Source organism: Protomyctophum bolini (genome assembly GCF_963924005.1).
Source record: "Protomyctophum bolini genome assembly, chromosome: 18".
In the NCBI taxonomy this organism is placed as follows: domain Eukaryota; kingdom Metazoa; phylum Chordata; class Actinopteri; order Myctophiformes; family Myctophidae; genus Protomyctophum; species Protomyctophum bolini.
This window is the reverse complement of record NC_137879.1, coordinates 21,628,799-21,651,963: the sequence shown is the minus strand read 5'-3', so window position 1 is coordinate 21,651,963 and position 23,165 is coordinate 21,628,799. Positions and strand designations below refer to the sequence as shown.

Genomic DNA, 23,165 nt, shown 5'->3' with positions numbered 1-23,165 from the left:
TCAGATTGACAAGGACGACACCTGCTTCAAACGGTGTCCTGCTGTCTCAACGAAGTGAGAAGAGGGAGCGACTGTTCTACAGTACTGCCACAAGATGGAGTTGTTGTCTTCAGGTAAGAGAAATTAGGATATTATTATTTATTTTTTTACTATGCTTGAAAATCAGTTAAAAATACATGTGTGTTTCAAGTGTAGTCAGAATATGTAGTTACTAGTTATATACTGGACATAGGACTTGCGCGATTTGTTGGGCTTAAATTAATATTTAGGCGAATTAAAACTTATTTTTCCCCCTTTTTTTTCAATTTTGTCGAAGCAAATGGGAGGGATTTATTTTTTCCCCTTTTTTGTGTGATCACTCGAATCCAGTGTGATTGTGTTGTCCTTATGGGTTATATGCACAGCTCTGTCACTCCCACACAGTCCAATAGACCTTTGTTCCCTCGGCATTGAATTAACACTGCAAGGGTGCCAATTTTCATGTCTGAAACAAAGTATTATATATTGAAATATATATTATTATTATTTTAGTAAAACACGCTTAGTTACCCCGTGCACCCCCCAACAAACAAATAAATACAATTTGACAACTTTTACATCAAAACTGTTTTTGAATGCACAATTGTATTTACGGTACTGTATGCATGCATGCTACCACACCACTTGCATGAGTAGCCTATTCCAATTCAATTTATATAATAATTGTATCCTATAGCCTATAATAGTTTAGAGACCCCACCTTTCACCTGCGTTATATAGCCTACAAGTGGAGAATAAAATGAGACCTTCCCGCTTCCCAAATAAAAACAATTATGTAAATTATAATTTCTCACCATATACTGAATATAGGCTAAACAATATATCACAGATTGGACACGGTTAACGGTTTCCCGTGATCTGACTATCTCATTCTCATGCCACCAGGCACCAGCTTATCGTGCTGTTTGAACAAAATTAAATCAGATGAAGTCAAGTAAATAAGCTTATCTATCCATCCATCACTGGCGCCTCCATAAGGGGTTTGTCTGCAAAGAAGCGCTGGTACACAGCACTGCGCCGTAACAGGTTTCTTTCAGACCGTCGTCAACTTGAGTTTTTTTTTTTTTACACCTTTTATGTGCCATTGGTGCTACCTTGTTGAGCCGTAACTATACCTGCCACTTCATTCAACTGATTTGAAGCACATAACCGTTACCATGACCTTTGTGCGCGCGTAAATTGCGCGTAATAAGTTGCCAAACAGAACTTTTTAGAAGACAAAGGTTTATTGTATTGCAGTATAAACAGTCTTAAAAAATCTTTCGACACAGTGGGATGTTTTTATATGAATCAAAGGGACATATATTTTACAAAATGCTTTTTGAACTGACTGACAACCACAGAACCGTGAAGACATGGTATACTGCCTACAGTTAGGGTATACAATGTATAAGGCTCGACGATGCTCACTATTAGAACATTGCATGTTTTATGAACTCGTGCACTATAACAACTTACAAGAACTATTAATTATTTCAGTATACTTTTTCAATAAGTTCCAGAGTCATATCAATTGGTTTCCCCTTAGGATATCAAGGAGCGGGGAGAAATAACAGTAACAGTAGTAGCCTATAGTATAGAGTAGTAGCTGTCAAATAAAAAAAGCTTACAATTAACGTTAACTTATACAGCAAGGCTATATAGTGCAATGGAGTGGAAACAGTTCTGGTAAAAACATTAGGAACATAAGTTCGCATGACACCATAAAAAAATAATACATATACGAAAACATTTCCTCAGTATTTACAGTGACTATGCAATCAAGTCCGTTTGATAATAAGTGTCCTTTACTTTCGTCCTTTTTTCGCTGGCTTTGCCTTGGGCTTAGCTGCCTTTGGGGCAGCCTTCTTGGGCTTCGCTGCTGGCTTGGCTTTCTTCGCTACTACTTTTTTGGGCTTTGCTGCCGCCTTTTTCGGTGACTTTTTCACTTTCTTCGCCGGACTCTTAACTTTTTTGGCTTTCGCTGGCGATTTGATCACCTTCTTGGGTTTGGCCACCTTCTTGGGCTTGGCCGCTTTCGCCACTGTCTTCTTTGCTTTCACGGGTTTGGCTTTTATGGGTGCCTTTTTGATGTCCTCGGACTTGGCCAGTTTGAAGGACCCCGATGCCCCGTGGCCCTTGGTGTGTCGCAGAATTTCTGCTTCCACCATCCTCTTCAGGGCCAGTTTGATCTGCACGTCGGAGTGGTCCCCCACCTTGTATGTGCTCTTGATGTACTTCTGGATACTCTGTCGGGACGCGCCGCCTCGAGTCTTGTCATTCTGGATGGCTGCCTTGATCATCTCAGAGTATTTAGGGTGAGACGCAGGTTTCCTGGCTTTGGCTGCTCTTTTGGCTTTGGCCGGTGCTGCTGCCGCCGTCTCTGTCATGATGACTTTTGTTGAGTTCTAATAAACAACACAAAAACACTGATCTCGTTCTGCTATTCCGGACTAACAGCGAAAAAAAACGAGGAAAAAGTCCAGAAATGCAGGCTTTTGTCGTGGGTGTCGGTCTTTAAGTCAAATGTAGATGCTTATATTTTCATCCCATATAAATGTATCTTATTCCACAGCGCCTCGGCGAGGCTATGAAGCCTATGTGCGGACGTGATTGAGAACAGCAACGGCCAGCAGCTGATCTAGCAGACTCCATGGAACTCGCGCGCTCCTGTTTGTGTTTCTTCATCCTCGAATTCATAGCAAATATTAAAACTCCGGAGCAGTATAGACGCACAAAACATTATGGCGTGATAATAGACACATTGGGCTTCACGGGGAAGTAGTTTTTCTCGTTCAAGTCTCTGACCGAAGAACTTTTATTCCAGGAAAACCCGCTTGAAGTATTGCGTGCTGCGAACAATTTTGTAGAATTCGCGTTAAAATGACACAAACAGACAAAGTCGACCACAAAAACGACGAATGCATATTAAAGTTGAATCTATGCTTAAACAAATGCATGTGGTTCAGAGAATGCAAAATGTCGTTTTTGCTTTTAATACAGCGATACAGGTAGCCAACTAACACAGCCCGGCCATTGACTTTGAGTGACGTGGTTGAGATTATTTACTGTTAAACATCATATAAATTAATTATCACAATATCCAAGTTATTGATGAAGATCGTATTGATAATCTAGATTTATATGAGTTGATTTGCGATTGATAGCGTTGCTCTATTTGGTGTTTTTGGCCAGAACTGCATATAACTAACAGACTATGGCAGTCGCAGCTGAGCTCCATTGTCAGGAAAGTTGCCAACACCTTCAAAGATCAGGATTTCTGATCATAGTTTTATAGGCTACATTTTCATAACATGTTTTAGATAAGAGTGCGATTGATTGTTAGTTGACAGTATGTTATCCCAAAACCAAGTGCTACAGCATTCTTGACTAAAGGAAAGCAGTTTTTCAATATAGGGTGCATTGATGGCATTCTTTTGTTCAGGAGCTGGTGCAAGAGACTGCAGTCAATAACATGTTTCATATGCAAGTGTGCTTCATCTTCTGATGTTGTGAGGCGAAATATAACAGTCTGCACCAACTGCTCTTTATCATAACTAACTTTGCAATTATTTCCCGATATTTTATATACATTTAAATTGAGACTACTGCAACGCCATCTTGAATCCCGTATGAAAGGCATATCACTTATTTAGGTTATCCATTTTTCGTGTTGGTGTGACATAATATTTGACTTATTGTTTTAATTTCAGATTTACAGTAAATCCATCAACTCCATATTTTGTCCCAAAATAACATTCAGCGTCATGCCACCATGGGGTATAGGCTATTTATGTGGTTATGTGTTGACCATTTGAAGTCTTCATAGTAGCCTGCCTGAATTGCTTTGACGTGGCTATTCTTGATTGAAGTAGATTTAATCTGTCGTTATTACAGTTTGGCGCCTGTATACAACAAAAATTAGCCTACTTAAATATTTCCAAGAAAATATTTCTCGCTGCCCCTCTTGCTGTTTGTCGTCTCGTCCCCTGTGAGTTGAGTGCGTGACTGCGTGTGTTTGCCTTAGCTAGGGTTGGTGTCTGGTGAGTGAGTGAGTGAGAGGGTGAGTTAGAGAGGGAGGATCGTGCAATTATGAAAGAGTGAGAGGGTGAAAGAGTGAATCTACTGGTGCGTGCGCTCAGTAGCCTACATGAACGCGCGTAATGGCGCTATCATTATTCTAGGAGTAGGCAATGAGCCAATTGTTTAACCAATCCTCCGGATCAATGATAGGATTATTTTAGCCGTTTATTTTTTATGATTGACCATGGTTAGGCTATTGACACAGTCCGACTCGACAATTGTCAATTTGTCATACAATTTGTGAAATTAAGTAGGACTACGACTATCTTTAACCAGTTGTGCACATGCATTGGTGCTGAAAACAGCACCCCTGCACGCACTTCTCGCCCCGTTAGGCCACTCCCTTCTTTCACCGACAGAGGGATGTCCTCAACAGTCAACAATGACCGACCCGTTGCGTGGTCAACATAACGCTGTTGTATTATTAACTGTTTATGTCACCTATAGTGACCTATGACTTGTACACAATGGTGTTTCCGACGGGCGTTCGTTAGTTGACGGTGATCTAATTATGGGTTCGAATTGTCCCTCGTCAATTAAGCCTCAGGCTGTCGTTAGTGTCGTATATTTAAAAATATATACGCCCCCTCGGGTGATGTTTTTAGACGAGTAGACGTTTCTGAAATGAAACTATCGTGTTGATGAAACTATACCGTATCCACTACAGGCCTACATGGTGTAAATTGATATGATATGCTATGATATCGTCGTTTATTCTATTATATCTATATTAAATTAATAATACAGATAGTCTACTATAGCCTAATGATTTTTGAACAAACATTTTATTGCTTATTAACTATATATTCCGGCATTCCGATAAGACTTAATGTTTTATTAGCCTAGCTACTATTATTGAGGTCAACGCAGAGTAAGTTCACTTCAGGTATAACTCCATTCTCCTTGATTAACAACATTCATAGGCTATATGTATTGTAACAAAGAAACATGGAGAGAAAAAGTAAACTCCTGGGGACCCGGTTTAAGTGGTTAAAACCGTATAAGTCAGCACGGTTATGGAGAATTAGAATCTCCATGTATTCACAGAGGATATAGTGGCATAAGTCATAGTTGCACCATCTAAGTTTATCTTATGCCAACTTGTAATTTTAGCACTGTAAACCTCTGGCTCAAAGCATTCTGGGTAACATTGTCCACCATTCTACTCTCCAAGGCTTCTGTGTGTTCTAAATGATAAATGGTGTATTTAAGGCGCCTTTATCCAGAGTTCTAGAAAGAGTCTCGCGTTGTGTGAGTCTAGCGCAGAAAATGTGCACTGCATTCACCCATTCATTTACACCGACATTGGAGGCAAGGCACCAACCTGCTCACCAGGAGCAGTTGGGGATTAACTATCTTGCTCAAGGACACCTACAACCTTGGGGGAGCCAGGCTTCGAGCCGGGAACCTTCTGATTCCCAAGCGGTCGCTTGACCTGCTGAACACAGCTGTTCTGTTCTGTGTTGAGTGTGTTCCGTGCTGGCCTGGCACAGTGCATCATTAGGGGGTATAGCTATATAACAGCATATAATCACATTGTATTCTGTGTGTTGTGTTTACTATATGTGTCCTCCTGATTGGCAGACTGTGAGAATAGTTAACTGTCTTTGACTATCGGATACATGCAAATTAAATTGGATAATTTAGATAATCAAGAGGCAACTGAATGGTAGGACAGAGAACATCTTTGAAATAAGAGCCACTCATTGTCTTGTGTATTTATTTAATGTATTTGACTGCATTTCTTTTCATCTGAGCTCAATTCAGAATGTTCATGTCAAATCTGTTAATTTAATTGGTCTCCATACACGATAATATGCCTCAGGCCATACATTTAGCAAATTCAATGTAGAAAGTGACGTTAAGTTGTAGTCATTACACTCAGTACAATCTGTCATGCTAATGAATGTAGTTATTACCATGACAAAGTGTATGTTTTGGAGGACCTCTGGAAATTGAATACTGTAGATGTCACAGTGCACAGTGATTTGATTTGATGAAAGGATCAAGGATCACAATTTTAAACAGAAAACATTCAGAACTCACAACTCCAATCTAATTATGTAGTCTGAATAATATATTTGTACTAAATTCAACTAGGCCTATTTATAAATTCAACTGCCTTTTCCAGTTGTATTGAGAGAGAGAGTAAGAGGAGAGGAGAGGAGAGGAGATGGGGGAGAGAAACAAAGATGCACAGCAACAACAAAAATAACAAATAACTGCAGCAGTACTACCCAGCCCGCAGCCCCTGCTTAATGTATCTGCGGCCCGTCATGGTTATACAAATATAATTATTTTCATTGTTTTGAACAAGATTGTAGATATTGTATTGTTTGTTCCAAGAGAAAGTGATATGGCCTGATGTCAGCTGAGTATTAATCACTCACTCACTTATTTATTCACCTGTGATAATCTGTTCATTATTATGTTCTCTTGAAGCCTCATTTTGTAACTTCATCATTAATCACAATGTTTTTGTACCTGGAAATGTGTCTCTCTACTGTGTCTTTCCTTAAGCTTTTAGACTAGTCGTCTGTTACAACAGCTGGCGGCGGGATCTGCAGGCAGACACCAAGAGGCTGGGATGCACCTGGTCGCAGATAGAGACGAATGCCAGTGACCGAGAACTCTGGAGGACCCTTGCCGACGGCCCATACCCCAGTAGGGGTGTCAGGCGTAAGTAAGTAAGTCTGTTACAACAGTATTTAATTTTTGTGTGTGCGTTTGTGCGTGCATGCACTGCATGCGCACGTGCGCACACCATGCACGCACATGTTAATCTTGGCATTGAACTGCACATACAAGGTAGGTGACCATGTATTTGAGTGGACCATACATTTTTGCTTTTCTCTTAGTGATTTGAAAAGTGAAGTTTGAATATAGTGGGCACCTCTGCCAACTGTGGTCTGTCTGTTTTGACAGTTGTAACAACACTTGTATGTGTTAGCAGGTGTCTGTCACTATCACACTCAATAAAACACATCCCGTGTCTGTCTGGAGGCAGCTGCTAAGAGAAGCCCCAACAGGTTGCCTCCGTGCACCAATGGCAATAAGGCTCTCTTTGTGGATGTCTTGCCCCTCACTTGCTCTGATTACCCCACGCCCACTGTACTGCTCCTCCCCTCATCTCAGTCATTTTGGCAGGTAACTATTTCCACTAAGGCAGCTGTCAAACTATCTCTCTTATGACAGTCTCTTAAATTAATATAGTAGAAAGGGAACTGTAGGCTGTCAATCAAGCCACTGTAGAAATTGATGGCTGTGATCATGGCTATTGTAGGTGGTCTATAGAGCGTCGCAGTCCCGCCCCCTTTCATGACTACACCAGGCCCAAAAAATAATTCCCAATGCATTTTTCCCATAGACATTTCAAAAAGTATTTATTTTATTAGTATTTATTTACAAAGCCAACTCAAGTTGTGACAAATCATGACAACCAACACAATATTTTGGACCAAACAAATAATTACAAAGAAGAAAAACAACAAAAAAGTGTTTTATATATATAAAAATAAATCAGGAAAGTGGCCCTTTGAACTGAGTAGATTGGACAGATTGGCCAAAACATCTTTAAAAGCTTGTTGAATGCGTGATATGGTGAGATATGAGCAGGCTACCTCATTGGGAACAGATGCGCCCCCATTTTGTTGTGGTATTCATTTAATAGGCTACTGTATATTGATCACATCATGAATGCCACAAATGCATTCCTCTGCAACTCCAAATGTCCCGTTATTCATTTAATAGGCTATTTATTTTGCCAGATCGACATGAATGCATCTGTAGCCTATACTTATACTTGCCATCTGACAAATATTGGCCTACCTGTGTCTTGTGTCAAGAACATCCATTTCCCCAGGCCTTCCGACATACGACAGTGATATGATATTAATTAAAAAGACAGAGAGATTTCCCCTCATAAGCTCTGATAAAAACAATATGGGATATATTTTTACCTCTGCAAAGTTAGGTGAGTCGTGAGTGAGCAATTGTTCAAAAGAAATGGGTTTTATAATATCCCCTCGACAAGTTTTAGTAGCATTTGGTCGTAAGATTGAACTGTAGGCCTATAAATAAACTTCTTTCTCATTATACATGTGAGTGTAACTTTATTATTATTAACATCCATAGCATGCCAAAATAAGCTTATCTGCGGTGCGTCGCGACATGCTGCTGCTGATACGCTGTATAGCTTGTAGATCTGTCCATTATTAACCATGATAGTAACGTGTCGTAACTCGTGAGTCCATAACCTCATCACGTTACCTTATATGGAGCTAAAATAATAATATAATAATAATAATAATAATAATAATAATACTTTAATGTCCCTTATCACACAAAGATTTGGCAGCTCCTCCTGCAGTATCTCTGAGGACCCCCTAGGCGTCCCGGACCCCCTGTTGAAGACCCCTGCTTTAGTTTAAGTAATTAAACTTGTATGTGTTGGGATTTTACTCACAGCCTTGCCTTGCTTCTCTGTTTTTCCAATAGAGGGCAGCAGGATTCAAGTACTATAATAATCCTTGATCTTTGACATCGTAATTGTCCCCTCCCTTATTGTATATTATATTGTATATTGTGAAAACATCATTAATGTTTTGCACCAGTAAATGAAGATGTAAAAACACCAAAAATGTTGATCCACATATTCTATTTAAATTAGTTGTGAATCCTAGTTCTATCCTGGACTCCCCCAGAGTGTCGAAGTGTCCTTGAGCAAGACGCTGAACCCCTAATTGCTCCCGACGTGCAGGCCTTGCATGGTTTCCTCTGCCATTGGTGTGTGAATGGGTGAATGTTTCTATATAAAGCGCCTTGGATAAAAGCGATATATAAATGTACCATTTACAAAGCACTGAATGGTTTACGGCCAAAATACATGTCTAATCTCCTGTTATAGTATGAACTATCCAGTCTAATCCAGACCTTTCAGATCGTCTGGGTTACGTGACGTCTACGTTTTGTCCTCGGAGTCAAAGCTAAACTTGGAGATTCAGTTTTTATGCACACATCTGAACAAACTCTCATAAAACTGTGTCATTTTAAATCAAAGACCCTTCCTTTTATTTAAAGTTTTGATAAATTTACGGTGCACTGCACAACGTAGCTTTAGTCAAGTATTTTATCAGTTTTATTTTAGATTATTCTTAATTTCTGTTCTCTTAACTCTAATAATTACTTTGCACTATATTAATGATCTTATTGTTTTGTATAAGGCACTTTGAATTGCCTTGTTGAAATCTGGTGTACTGTACTTGCCTTGATCTTTGGGTCCATCTAGATTCTAGAACAGAGGCTTCTGCATTCACACTGGCAGTTGTAGGTCTAGACACTAGAGGTCTCCCCTCCCCTCAAATAAAATGTACTGTAATCTATTCAGTGATTTGCCTCTCAGTGTGAAGACAAATACAATAGGTATGTCTGGTAAGTATTCATAAAGCAACATGAATCTACTGTATGACAAAAATGCTGTTTTGTTTGACCGACAAACTGTCCTCTCTATGTGCTCTCAATATTGCAGCGATCCTAAGTGACCACCAAGACACGAGTCTTGTTGAAGTATTGCAGGATGGGGCAGCAGAGCACAAGGACTTCAACTTAGTAAGTACATCAATGTTCTGTGCGTCTGTCTATGTTCTTAACCCCCAGACACTCATTTCCCGATCTTTGTTAATTTGACCTCCCCCTCCACTTCTAAGTTCTCTACCCCTCTTTACTCTGTCCCCCTAAGTTCTCTACCCCTCTTTACTCTGTCCCCCTTATACCCATTCTTCTTTTTCTTCCCTCCCTCCATTTGTCTCCCCTGGAGATCTCGTAAAAATGGAGCAGTTTGGACCAAAACTGTGTCAGTCAGTGACCTGATTCATTCCGCAGTGATTTTCATCATATGGGTGATCCCCCTCCATTGTATACACCTCTCACCACCGTTGACTTTCACAAGCTAGATGGTCAAACACCTATCTACCATAATTCACTTAGGCGGAGGCATCATCGCCATCCCCAAAACGTCCCTTACTTCACCTCAAAATGTAAAAATGCAAGTCATCTGAGGGAGACTGTAGTGATAACGACCTCTGCCTCCGCAAGACACATACACTACTAGCTGGCAGGATCAGATCCTGCCAGTGCTTACCTCCTGTGTCTTGACTAAAATAAATAAATACAAAAGGGAATTGTCTGCCCACTAGTACTTACTATTCTACAAAAAGAGACAGCATTAGGTGGCAATAACAATAAATGGGCTTGCAGAGTGTTTGTGATTCTATTACACAGCAAGAATAACCTTTAGTACTATAATTTGTTGAATTCAGCAACAGGCGGTCAGGCCTTGAGGCAGTGATTATATTCCCTCTCTTGTTAGCATTCACCCTCACCATCTCTTATCCCTCTCTTTCCTGCTAGACCTTGGTCTTTTTGAAAAGCATCAATGTTGCATGAGGTAATATTAATTTAGTTGGTTTCTCTTGCATAGCCTGCCCTGTACCCTTCTGCTCTTCATAGTGACAGCCCAGGAAGCAGGAAGGGCCGAGTCTTAGGCCAGAATATTAGACTAATATAATGAACAAGGAGCCGCCACATGCAAATGCACACATGCCAACACATATCATACACTCAAGAACGTCTTGCATATGCGTGCATGCCAAACAACAGTAATGTTGAAGGACGTTGCTATGCTCTGAGGCAAATCCCTACACCTTACAAACACATAGAGAAATATTAATAACATGCTGGGTAAAGATAGTAGGCTACAGACATTGTGTAATGAATAAATAATTGCTTGAAGGAACAATACACTAAGTTAAGACCTGCAGTAAAACACATTAGGCTAGCCATAAACACTCATGTCATGGACTGACACACTCCTATCCACACACACACACACACACACACACACACACACACACACACACACACACACACACACACACACACACACACACACACACACACACACAAATAAATAAGAACCTGCCTTATGGACCTGGTGGTCATTAAGCTGGAGAACAAGAGTGTAGACTGGTGGTCTAAATAATGTGCGTTCCTGTCTCTATGAAAGGGCTCGTTATTCTCGCTCCTGTCTCTACAGAAGGGACTGTCCCGGCGTTTTGTCTTGCTGCTTTCAGGCCTTGTTATAGACGAGCAGGCTGCCTAGTGGTTCCAGTTAATCTCGCCTTCTGCACCCCCCATCTGCACCCCACCATAGACTGTTCAATCAGAGGAGAGCAAAGTCAGCACTCCAACACCAGAGGCATTTCTCTAGTCGGCTGGTCATCTGTATGATGTTAATCAGCAGAGGTCTGATGGAGATAATGATGTTCAAGCGGTGGTGGTGGTGGCGTGTGTGTGTGTGTGTGTGTGGGGGGAGCGTGTTCCTGTTAACCAGTTAAGCCTTATACGTCTTCATATGATGAATAGCAAAATGATAATTTTAGTATGGGAACTAGGGATGCCCAGTATTGCCATTTTGCCTGATATCCGTTTACAGGTTGATTGCATGATCGATTGACCGACACCGATATGACATGATACTGCATACAGTAACTATGAGCTAGGCACAGTCACAGATTAAAAAAAAACCCAACCTGTGCATTCTTATTACCATTTATTAGACCTACTGATGCATATATTAGTTCCAACAACTTAAATGTAGTATTTTTACTTAACATTTTGACTTAACATTTTAATTTATTCAATGTAATTGTCAACTTGTTGACCCTTTTTGAAAGCTTCCCCAGACAGAAAACCCTGAATATGCACATGTTATACTGTGGTTAAAATGAATCCTGCTGCGTATTGTCGGACAGTGCGGTTCGTTTGGCAGATGTGAAGGCTCATTCGAATTAATGATGGGAGATTAACCGGAAAACACATTGGTATCGGCCGATTCTAGTTGTTTTTGGAGTAATCGGCAATGGTCTGATTCTGATTAATTAATCGGTCCGATTGTCTTTACAGATAAACAAGCCCAAAGTAACAGCTTGAACAGATCTACAAGCTCACAATATTAAATATAAGGTATTAAAGTTCAATCTGACTTGCCTAAGCCTGCATTGCAGAATCGTCAGAATATGGACAAAAGTATTAATACACATTAATGCGCACACACACACACACACACACGCGCGCGCGCGCACACGTCCGTAACCATCACTTTATGTCCTAAACTAACTCTTACTCAAAGTATATATTTTCAACACCATATATTTTACTGTATAGTTTATGAATTGAACACATTGATAACGTTCCCTGCTGTCTTTTCTTGGTGTGGTTTACACAGCCAGTGTGAAGGCAAACGCAGCAAATTAAATATGCAAGAATGATGCAACTTCTGAGTGAGTTTTCTGAGGTTGCCAGGTCAACAGCTCTTTCACCTCTCCCTTATCAGGTATTTTCCTGTCTGTGCTTTGTTTTGTCTTTCACTTTATTGAAAATGCTCCAGTGGTGACCCTGCACTGATTCCACTGGCTTACAGTAGATGTAGTCAGTTTCCACCCAAAGATGGCTGCAATGAATGAATGAATGGCTCGAGCAAACAAAGAATGCACAAGAAAGTAAAATGTTTTCCTCTGTACACTTTGAAGCATTATTAAGAGGCGGTCTAATGAAAGATTGCATCCAGTTAGGTGACGCCTTCTCAGCCCAGTGCTTATAGTGCACGTCAGCACGTGTGAGCTCTCTTTCTGGGGTCCCCTCATCCTTCTCCCTTCCCTAACCATACACACACAATCACACACACCATATCTTTGATGATGATGATGATTGGGTGGTGACATTTGTTTCACAAGTTGCCTTGCACCATTTCATGTTACTTGCAATGGAGGCAGCGTGGAGACTGTCATCTTCTCCCCAACCTTATCTTTGACTGACAGGAAGGCAACTGTTCATGGTCATGATAGCGTTCCGTTGCACCGCCAGCCCCCCGGCTCATTTAGAACCTAAAGCAACAGGCACATCGACCATAACAAGTAGCGTGTAGACATTATTGTCAACGCCGTCGCAGGGAGCTCAGTGATGAAACGTGTGGGGCAATAAAGGCTTCCCCACGCAGACAGCAGGCTGTGGTTGTCATCCAGCCCCAAGGCTGAATGGAAACGGCCGGAGGGAGATGAGTGCTGTTGGCGGGCGGCACGTGCACATCCCCCGAGGGAAACAAAGCCAAGTGGACAGAGGGCACCCCTGCCCTCAACAAGCCCACCAGCTCTCATGTCTGAGCATCATCGCCAGGTCACAGCTGAGCCAGCTCTGTCTCTGCTTCCAGCTGCAGCGGGCCATTTAAGGCCATTTCACTATTTATGACTCGAGATTAATCCTTCCCCACCCTCTTCTTTTAACGCTTTCCTCAAGAGGAGAAGGAGGGAGGGAGGGGGGGTGGTCACTGCGGATTTGTGACTATGTCGTAGAAATAGAGAACATACGATATCACTGCCCACGTGCCAGACTAATGCGTTCCCATTCATAAGTTGCATGTTCTGACCCTGGACAGAGTCCCCCCTCTCTTCTTTATGCATGATATTAACAGAAAGGGGCTTATGTTCCCTTATGTTCCTTACTTACTTATAATGATCTATTGTACACAGAGGAACTGTGCCAACGTGTTATTGCAGTGGTATCATTTGAGCGCTATGGAGATGGGCGAGTCATCCAAATAGTACATTTGTGTGTGTGTGTGTGTGTGTGTGTGTGTGTGTGTGTGTGTGTGTGTGTGTGTGTGTGTGTGTGTGTGTGTGTGTGTGTGTGTGTGTGTGTGTGTGTGTGTGTGTGTGTGTGTGTGTGTGTGTGTGTGTGTGTGTGTGTGTGTGTGTGTGTGTGTGTGTGTGTGTGTGTGTGTGTGTGTGTGTGTGTGTGTGTGTGTGTGTGGGAGGGGGGACTGATTGTGTGGCAGCTAGTATGCTAATGTACTTGTCTATATAATTAGAATGGTAATATGAACCGCTTATGAACAGTGTGTGGTTAGCTGGTGGTGTCAGTAGTACTATTAATAATGTAAATATTCCTGTTCACTTTTAAGTTACATAGACTATCATTTTACATGCGCACGCACACACACACACACACACGCACGCGCACACACACACACACACACACACACAATAATGCAAGCACACACAGACTCCTTTATGATGTTTACAATTCATGCAGTCGCTGGTGAATGTGTTTGTGTCTGTGCATGTGTGTAACAGAGTAGACGTGTGCGTGAGATTCTGTGCCAGTAGTAATGCACAGAGCCGCAGTGGAGCCCATCCCCTGTTCCCTCCCTGAGCAGCCTTGCTTTGCAGTGGGAAGAGGAACGGCAGCCAGCGGCCACTCCTTCCCCGGCTCCCATTGGCGGAAAACAGACACCTCCCTCCCCTGCCTCATTGGTATGCAGGCTGTGTGTGTGTGTGTGTGTGTGTGAGAGAGAGAGAGAGAGAGAGTGTGTGTGTGAGAGAGAGAGGTAGCAGTCAGTGCTGTAGGGCAGAGGAGAGCGAGGAGGAGGAGAGTGAGTGAGTGAATGAGAGCTGCTTGCTTTGCCTGCCTGCCCGCCTATCGTCTGCTGAAGCCTGGGCTTACCTCCGCGCCACGCTGCTACACTGGCACAGAGCGCAGCACACACTCCCACACGCTCACATACATATACGCACAGCCTTAGACTCCCCAGGGCCGATCACTCCCACGACATACAGCTAGCAAAGGAGATACGGGGGGGGCCCCACTTGGAGTCGGGCTCACTGGGCTCTCTCCATCCATCAAGGCAGAAGGGGAGGAACGTAGCCGATACGGAGGAGCCTGACGCTACGATCTCGGCACCCATTCAAGCCTCACCCGAGTCCTCCCCCAACCCCTGATCCATCCTCGCCGACACCGTCACCCCTCTTTCGCTCCTCCCTATGCCCTTGTCCTCGGCGGCTCCCTGGCCAGTATATGGATAGAAGCTCCTTGTTTCAGCTCATACAAGAGCAGGTAAGGTTTCTATGGTTACGGTCCCTTGCCTCCCTCTTCTCGTCTGTGATGGGATTGAGTCTGGGGGCTGCATTGACTAAGGGATGCTAGTGGTGGTTAGAGCGGGAAGGGTGGGGGGGGGGTATGTTTGTGTTGGCTGATTGAGATCATAAGACAACACGATGGACCATGCTGGCCCCTGTGGACGTCAGGCTTTGGACTGTGTCCTGTCATGGATTGGATGGATAGATTCTTTATCTTTGTACAGCAAGAGCATGGTGATAACGTAAATGATGTGGGATCCTCATGCTCTGCTGGATTGTAGTATAGGTCACTGTGTGTGTGTGTGTGTGTGTGTGTGTGTGTGTGTGTGTGTGTGTGTGTGTGTGAGTGAGAGAGAGTGTTGTGTCTGTCTGTCTAAGAGAGGGGGAGAGAGACAGACAGAGTCAGAGAGAGATATTGGATATACACATATTTGCATCCAATGGAGACATGGCGTGAGACGGTTCCATGTTTTGGCATTAGAGTTGTTTTCACTCTGCTTGCCATCTTTGAAGCACAGACGGTTGCAGTATTTCCTGGTTTCAAGGCAGATTTTGGCAAACCCTCCACAGCTCAAGAAAGGAGGCTGTTAAGAGGCTTTGAACTTCTTCGTGTCCTCATTTTCATGTGTGCCATTGAATGCCATTTATTGCTTAGATGATCAATGAAAAAGGTTTCTTTTTCACTTCTGGTATCAAAGAGACTTCTGGCCATGTAGATAATTTTGTGGTAAAACCGTAGAGAATCAGAATTCTAAATTTACCTTTTTAGGCTGCCAATCTCCAAAAGCAGCAGACCAAAAGCTATGTTAGAAGGCAGCAGCTGCCTGTTTATGCAAAGTGAGAAGGAACCTCTTCAGATATTGTTCCCTGCGGACAGGATTGCTTGCCCAAATGTGTATACTATATACCTGTCTTGGAGCAAATCCAGTCAGCCCTATTTCATATCCCATGTTCATTTCTTGGCCATCTACGGGTAATCTATCTGTGGTCTTGATGATACACTGGTCCATAGGGGTTTAGGCAGATTGGCAGATAGATTGTGCAATCATTCCGACCAAGAGGGAGGAATTGATTACCTGCTGTAGGGCCTGGTGGAGGTCACGAGTGGCCTATCAGCAAAACATTGATCAACAGACTTAAGAGCCGAGGGCAGACATGTGTATGTGTGTGTGGATGAGCCTGAATCTGTGCACGCATGCATTATTTTTTGTTTGTGTGTATGTATGAAGTGCAGGAAGCCCGATGTAGGCTATAGAGTGAATATCAATGGGGCGAGATGGTGCACTATGGTCACGGTGGTGGTTTTTCAAGCCGTCCTGGCCAGCAGTCAGGCTTGGTGAATCATTTATAAGCACTTCATTGAAGGTGCTCAGGTGATAGCAACTAGATTTAGTTTCTTTGCATCAGCAATGATTCGGCGAGATGTTGCTTTTCCGAAAATAAATGTTTTATGTGTTATAAAAGGGGCTGATGTATTCACATCAATATCTTCTTCCCTACATAGCAAGACTCCAGGCTGCAGATATAGACAATATATCCTCGCTGTAAATGGCTGCTTGTCTTATTGATTGTTAAGATTGCACAGCGTGTGCCAATAATGTTTCAAAAGATCACAGTTTGCACTGACAATATAAGCAATGACAAAGAAAAACATCTATCTATCTATATGTTTTAAATAACTGGAACAGTAAATATTTTAAGCTGATACTACTTTCTCCTAATTGGCTGAACAATTGCAACCTCCCTGAACATTTATTTCCTGTTTATTAAAGAGGTGGAGAGACGGGGAGATTGTAATGGCCAGATTCAAAAAGTTCTGAAAGATAGTGAAAATAGAAATAAATTATGTACAAGCTCGGTGTGAGCTTGTACATCATTTATATTTCGTTTTTTTTTCCTTCTATTTATAGTGACTCATAGGAATAGACTGTGACAACCAGGAATAGTCTGGTGACCACCCGAGAGATGGTTGGCAGAGGGAATGTAGACGGCACCCGGGTAAGCAGTTTGGGTTAGCGGCCCAGCCTGTGTCCCCCGTGAGGAGGACGCCCAAAAAAACCACGTGAGGCCTTTAGGGGGGGCCATTCAAGCCGCAAGTGGAGCCTGCAGAATCCACCACTCCCGAATGAAGTGTCTGGTGCCGGGAATCTGGTGCGACGCACAGGTCCTGGGTGCACCTGGTGAGAGCAGGAGAGAACCTGGTGAGATGTAGGAGGTGCCCTGGCCAGGAGTCAACCCACAGTGCCTAGTCCCTCCACACGCCGGATGGCCCGCCCGGTACCCATCGGATGGCTCGCACAGTACCGGCAGAGTAGTTCTGGAGCAGCGGATTGTGTGTCCCTGGTTTTTCCCTAATGGGACTGATCGAGGGTAGCTACTGGGACGTAAGTCGGGACTTGATCACCCTGGCTGGGTCACCCGAGTGATGGGTATGTTGTTGGAAGACCTGAAACCCGGATGACCTTGGGATACATCACTGAGGATACGTCCCAGTTGCATCCTTGCAGTGTTTTTTTGTTCTTAGACTATATTTTGACTAGAATATTGGAGATGAAGATGAAAACTCAGGACATTTTCCCTGTTTTTAAGTTAGTTTCACTTCGTTTTATAAACAGGCAATACTGTTTCAGTTTTTCTTTCAGTTAACTAAAATGTTTAGTTATTCTAGTTTTAGTTATTTTTTTAGTTTTAGTTAATTATAATAACCCTGGTTAGATCCCTCTGTTTAGGTTCCCTAATATAACCAGAATGACAGCGGTTCATTTAAAGAGCTAACAGATTTGACATAGTGTTGTACTGTCACGACTGCCTAGGCCCCAGTGCATCCACTGGCTTTGCCTTTTACTACTGTGCAAGTAGAGCTCCACTGAAGCAAATGAAAGTTAACCACTTAAACCCCAGCATCCGCATTCTACAAGCTCACAATGCGTTGTGAGCTTGTAGATTGGCTATTTTCTGCAAAGATATTTAATGTAGATTGAAAACAGAAAGTCTCTAGTATGGAATATAGAGCCATGAGGGACTCTGGTCAACCATATAGGGTTAAGTACTTTGCTCAAGGGCAAGTGTTGAAGGAGGAGTAGCATTAGTCATTTTTCGGGACTGGACAGAGCATCCCGGCCTGTTCTGCGGGACATTTGGCGAAAATAGCTGATAAACTATAGCTCACAATGCATTTATTTAATTTGTAGATTGACTCTTTTCTGCAAAGATAATTGGTGTACTGTAGAGGGAACAAAAGGACTGGGTCTAGTAGAGACCGCTGGGGAACTCTAGTCAGCAAAGTATGCAGTGTAGGGTTCAAGTGTTAAGGCAGCTGTGGCTGTTTGGAAGCCAGCAGTGAACAGCAGCTTGACTTCTTTTAATCCCAACGAAGCAATGCTGTTTTGTAGCTGTCGCTTTTGTATTCTTCTTTTTACCTCTTGTTGTGCCTAAAATGTTTATACACACACATTGATGCATTTTGAGTATTGTGGTCAATACAGTCTCCCCATTACAAAAATCAGACGCGTCTGAAGTGAGTGGTGCTGTACTGTACTGTACTGTACTGTACTGTACTGTACTGTACTGTACTGTACTGTACTGTACTGTACACAAGCCCTCCTCCCTGGCCTGTGTGTGTCTGTGTCTGTGTTAGCCTGTTAGGCTGTGTGACACTTGGTGGTGGTGAAGTTGGTGAACAAACGCTATAACGCTATTTTCTTGCTCGGACACAGCCAGGGACACAGGGACAGACACAGGGACACAGCCAGTCACACATAGCTGTCTATAGGAGTGGTTGCACCACTCAAAAAACCTCTTGCTCACATGAACGGGGGGGTTCATTTAACACTGGCCTTGCAAGCATATATATAACGGGGGAAGAAAATGTTGTTTTTATACTCTCAGGTGGGAACATATGAAAATGCTGCAGGGAGAGAGAGCATGATAGAGAGAGCATGCTCTCTCTATCATGCTCTCTCCCTGCATAGAGAGAGAGAGAGCACAGTGGCTGGCTACTGCTAGTATTAGTCTTTGTCTGCAAGAAGTAGCAATGCTGAGCTCAGGCTATTTCTGGCCCATGCAAGCACACATGCACACTCATGATGACAGCATGCACATGCGCATACACACATGCACTCACATATTTGTGTCATTGCCTTTCTACAGTCATGTAAGCACCATCAGTGAGGTCATTAGTCGGTGCATATCTCACCCCTATGTCATTCTGTTATCTGACCTATAAAGACCCACGTTGTCAAGCACAGGATGAGACTCCTCTGCGCCTTCCTCTTTCATCACTGATTGATACTGATCCGCATTGATCTGTATGTGGGGAACGCTTCCCGCCTGTTTGTTTATACACTACGGACCGCATAATTGTTAGGAGGAAATGTCATAAGGTGTCCTACTTGTATTAAGACGGAACCCCCCCCCCCCCCCCCCCCTTCCCTTACTTTGTTTCTTGGAAAAGTAACACAAAGGGAACCATGCACAAAAATAATCTCCAACAGTACCGCAAAGACAGTAAATGATGTCTGCTGTCTGGCAGTGATGGAAACAGTCTGCGAGTGTGGGGATGTTTGTAACAGTAGAGCAGAGAATGCATTGTAATAATTATGAAGAGAGTGACCCAGTTGTGTGTGAACAGCAGTGGGACCTTAGGGTGGGAGGCATCATTCACAGGGCAATCTCCAGTTCATGGCACATAATACCAAGCCCAGTCACGGCCGTTGCACCGACTGCACAGCTGAGCAGTCAATCACTTGAACCACAGCAATCCCTGTTCTCGGGGGGGGGAACGTTCACCAAAAATTGCAGATCTAGTAGCCTGTAGCCTCGTAGCTCAAAATGAGCTATGAGGCTATTTTTGGCAAAGAGACTTGTAGAAGGTGTAGTAGAAGTCGAGTGAAAAAAGAGTACATGCAGTTACAACTCGTATGATCATATGATGATGTTGTGCCAAAATAGCCTATCAATGCGTTGATGTGATGCATTGTGAGCTTGTAGCTAGTTTTATTATTTTAGAAAATGTTTGCAAATATTCACCCATAGTGGCATAGTGGCAATATTCACCCATAGTGGCTGAAATAGGGATTACAGGTTGACATTGGTTAAATTACAGTTAAAAACTCCAGATTTTGCTGTGTATGCACAGCTGCACCAGGTTCGTCTGATGCTCACACAATTGTTGGCTACGTTGCTTCTACTCGACACACACAACCTATAACTACTACTCAGACACTATAATTAAACCAGCACACTAATTATAGCGCTTAATTTGTTATTATTCTCTTTGTTATAATTCTGTAGACTCTAGCCAGTTATCTACATTGTTGACTGTTATACGTATATGACACAGCTACTGTATGGTGCTTCAACTCAACACACACAGAAGACCTATAACTACACTATTCGGCCTCTCAGACAGAGACACTATAGCCTTTGATCTTTTGACTGGTGTTTGTCCTATACCATTATGTTGCATCACATCAACATTTAACTAATATCATGGTACTGTATCACTGAGACGCGTTCTTTGTATCATGCCTGTGCCCTGTACTGTATATAGTGAGGCCTCATTGTTTGCCGAGCAACAATGGCAACATGGACAGTGTGCAACCGCCAACGTGCACGCCCGTTTGAATCTAATTCATGCTCCGTCATACGATATCTCCATAGACCGAAAATATACAATCTATAAGCTCACTTATAGATCTACTAGGTTTGGTCCACGACACTGTCATACAACTAATATAAATCAGGCTTTACAGCCTGCAAATATAAATCAAGCTGTACTTAAATCTGTGACGGTGAGGTACTTTATGTACCCAGGTCAGAGTTGCGTGTCTCGTCCCAGCCCCTCCCATGTGGAATCAGTAAGTCGGTTACTGGTTAAAAAAATACAGTGGAGTGGAGTGGCTGTGCACTCTCCACCCAGCCCTGGTCTGGTCTGGGTACAGTGGAGTGGAGTGGCTGTGCACTCTGGTCTGGTCTGGGTACAGTGGAGTGGAGTGGCTGTGCACTCTATAGTCTGGTCTGGTCTGGTCTGGGTACGGTGGAGTGTAGTGGCTGTGCACTCTGGTCTGGTCTGGTCTGGGTACAGTGGAGTGGAGTGGCTGTGCACTCTGGTCTGGTCTGGTCTGGGTACAGTGGAGTGGAGTGGCTGTGCACTCTAGTCTGGTCTGGTCTGCAGGGTACAGTGGAGCGGAGTGGCTGTGCACTCTGGTCTGGTCTGGTCTGGGTACAGTGGAGTTAAGTGGCTGTGCACTCTGGTCTGGTCTGGTCTGGGTACAGTGGAGTGGAGTGGCTGTGCACTCTGGTCTGGTCTGGTCTGGTCTGGGTACAGTGGAGTGGCTGTGCACTCTGGTCTGGTCTGGGTACAGTGGAGTGGAGTGGCTGTGCACTCTAGTCTCCGCCGGCAGTAATAGAGGTCGTGAGGGTTAATACTGCCATCATTCCCCCTGTAGTCAGCAGTCCACCCCTCTACCGTATTCTCCTCCTATACTCCAGCACACTGCTCCAGTCACTCTCCCTCCATTCGTCCCTACTGTTAGACTGTGATCTGCCACCCCTTCACTCCTCCACACATTAGCTCCGTCTCATGTCATCAGTCCTACTACTGTATAACATACTGAAAGCTTCCTTTCAGCTGCTTGTTGCCACCTTGTTCGCCATTCTCGTACCTCACATCTCTTCTATTCCCATATGTCTGTATTCTAGCAGACTCTCCCAACCGCCCGTCTGATGGTCTGACACATACACGCTCGCGCACGCACGCACACACACACAGGTCCTTTAAATTCCCTTTTGTCTCCTTCCTCTCTCCTGCCTAGAAAATAGAGAGAGTGGAAAAAACACAAGAAAAGCAGCGACAAGCATGCAGCCGGTAACCATGGCAACGCATGCAACTTGTCACCTCATCGTCCCTCACCAGCCTTGGATGGGCTCAGTAAGCGGCCCTACCCCCGTCTGTTTCTCTATGTTTATCATCCCTCTCTCTCTGTCTGTCTCCCCGTCTATCTTTCAGTGGTTTTCACGCTTTTCTCATTCTCTCCATTCCTACCTCCTACTCCATCCTGTTTTTATTTTGTCTCATTGATCATTGACCATGCAGCAACGGTGGGCCAGTGTTCATCTCTGTGTTCAAATCATCCTAGTGATGGGCGTTATGGCTTCAAATCATCATTTAAATATTTTGCCTCGAATAGGATTAATGAGCAATTTATTTCATTTAAATTGTGAAAATTATAAAAAACGAAATAAATATTGGAACTCTTTTGTGTTGATTTGTTAAATCGGTTTCTAATATGTTTTAAGTTAATTCCCCAGCCCTACCTCATCCCACGGGTGCAGTATGTTGTTCAGACTAGTCATTGGTCCGACAAATGACAACCCACCTCATCTAACCTAACCTAACCATAATCGCAAGCACGGGAGCAGACGCTAGTCCGACATGCGGACGCATGTCGGACTAATGCCCTGTCTGAATTACATGCAGTCCCCCATCCCACTTGTTGATAATCCAGCAGCCACTGTCATCCCTCTGCCATTCTGCCACCCTCCCCCTTCCCCCCAGTTGTGGACAGACAGTGTCCCGTGGGTAATGTTCCCATCAGCAGGAGACCAAAACGACAAGGTAGCTGAGAAGTCTTTCACCATGCAACACTATTGGGGATTGTGTACATGTACTGTAGATGTGTGTGGCCCAAAAACACTGGAAAAGACAGGATGAGGATACTATGCATACATGTGGTTTGAACTGTATGTGGCAGCGTGTCTGAGCTTCTGTGTTAATGTCTGTGAATAAGTGCAACCGCTATCTGCCATGTATACTGTTATAGCCTAGTGATGTGCTGACATATGGGCGATGACAGTAATCGCACGTCCCCGATGTACCTCCGTGTTCTCCCTCCTGTCAGCCCCCCACCCCCCCGCCTGCATTCACCCCCTCCCCCCCTGCCTCCCCCCCGACAGTGCCAGCAGCGCATTAAAATCTGTCTGAATCGGAATCCGTCTCCTCCGTGGCGGCAAAGTGGATGCAGAGCGCTGGAGTGTGTCACAGACCTCTGATGATAGACAGACTGAAAGACACTGCAGGGAAGGAAGCAAAAA

General features: G+C 43.5%; 2 protein-coding genes across 3 annotated transcripts in view; one reads left to right on the top strand and one right to left on the bottom strand.

The window, feature by feature from the left end:
• Window positions 1-1,246: 1,246 nt before the first annotated feature.
• h1-0 (H1.0 linker histone) lies at window positions 1,247-2,595 on the bottom strand. Its single transcript, XM_080788914.1, has one exon. It carries the CDS (start codon window positions 2,406-2,408, stop codon window positions 1,827-1,829), a length of 582 nt encoding a protein of 193 aa, XP_080645040.1. The 5' UTR covers window positions 2,409-2,595; the 3' UTR covers window positions 1,247-1,826.
• A 4,053-nt stretch (window positions 2,596-6,648) lies between these two features.
• Window positions 6,649-23,165, top strand: part of rhbdl1 (rhomboid, veinlet-like 1) — a 57,596-nt gene continuing 41,079 nt past the window's right edge. The window contains exons 1-2 of one of the 2 annotated variants that reach the window (XM_080788385.1): window positions 6,649-6,784; window positions 9,629-9,708. In XM_080788385.1, the coding sequence (XP_080644511.1) occupies window positions 6,715-6,784; window positions 9,629-9,708 (150 nt within the window). In that variant the 5' untranslated portion in view covers window positions 6,649-6,714. Of the gene's footprint in view, window positions 6,785-9,628; window positions 9,709-14,600; window positions 15,049-23,165 lie in introns of those variants that run through there. The other variant, XM_080788386.1, reaches the window with a different exon arrangement.

Coding starts and splice junctions, on each gene's coding strand:
- h1-0 (XM_080788914.1), bottom strand. CDS start 2,408: ATGACAGAGACGGCGGCAGCAGCACCGGCCAAAGCCAAAAGAGCAGCC.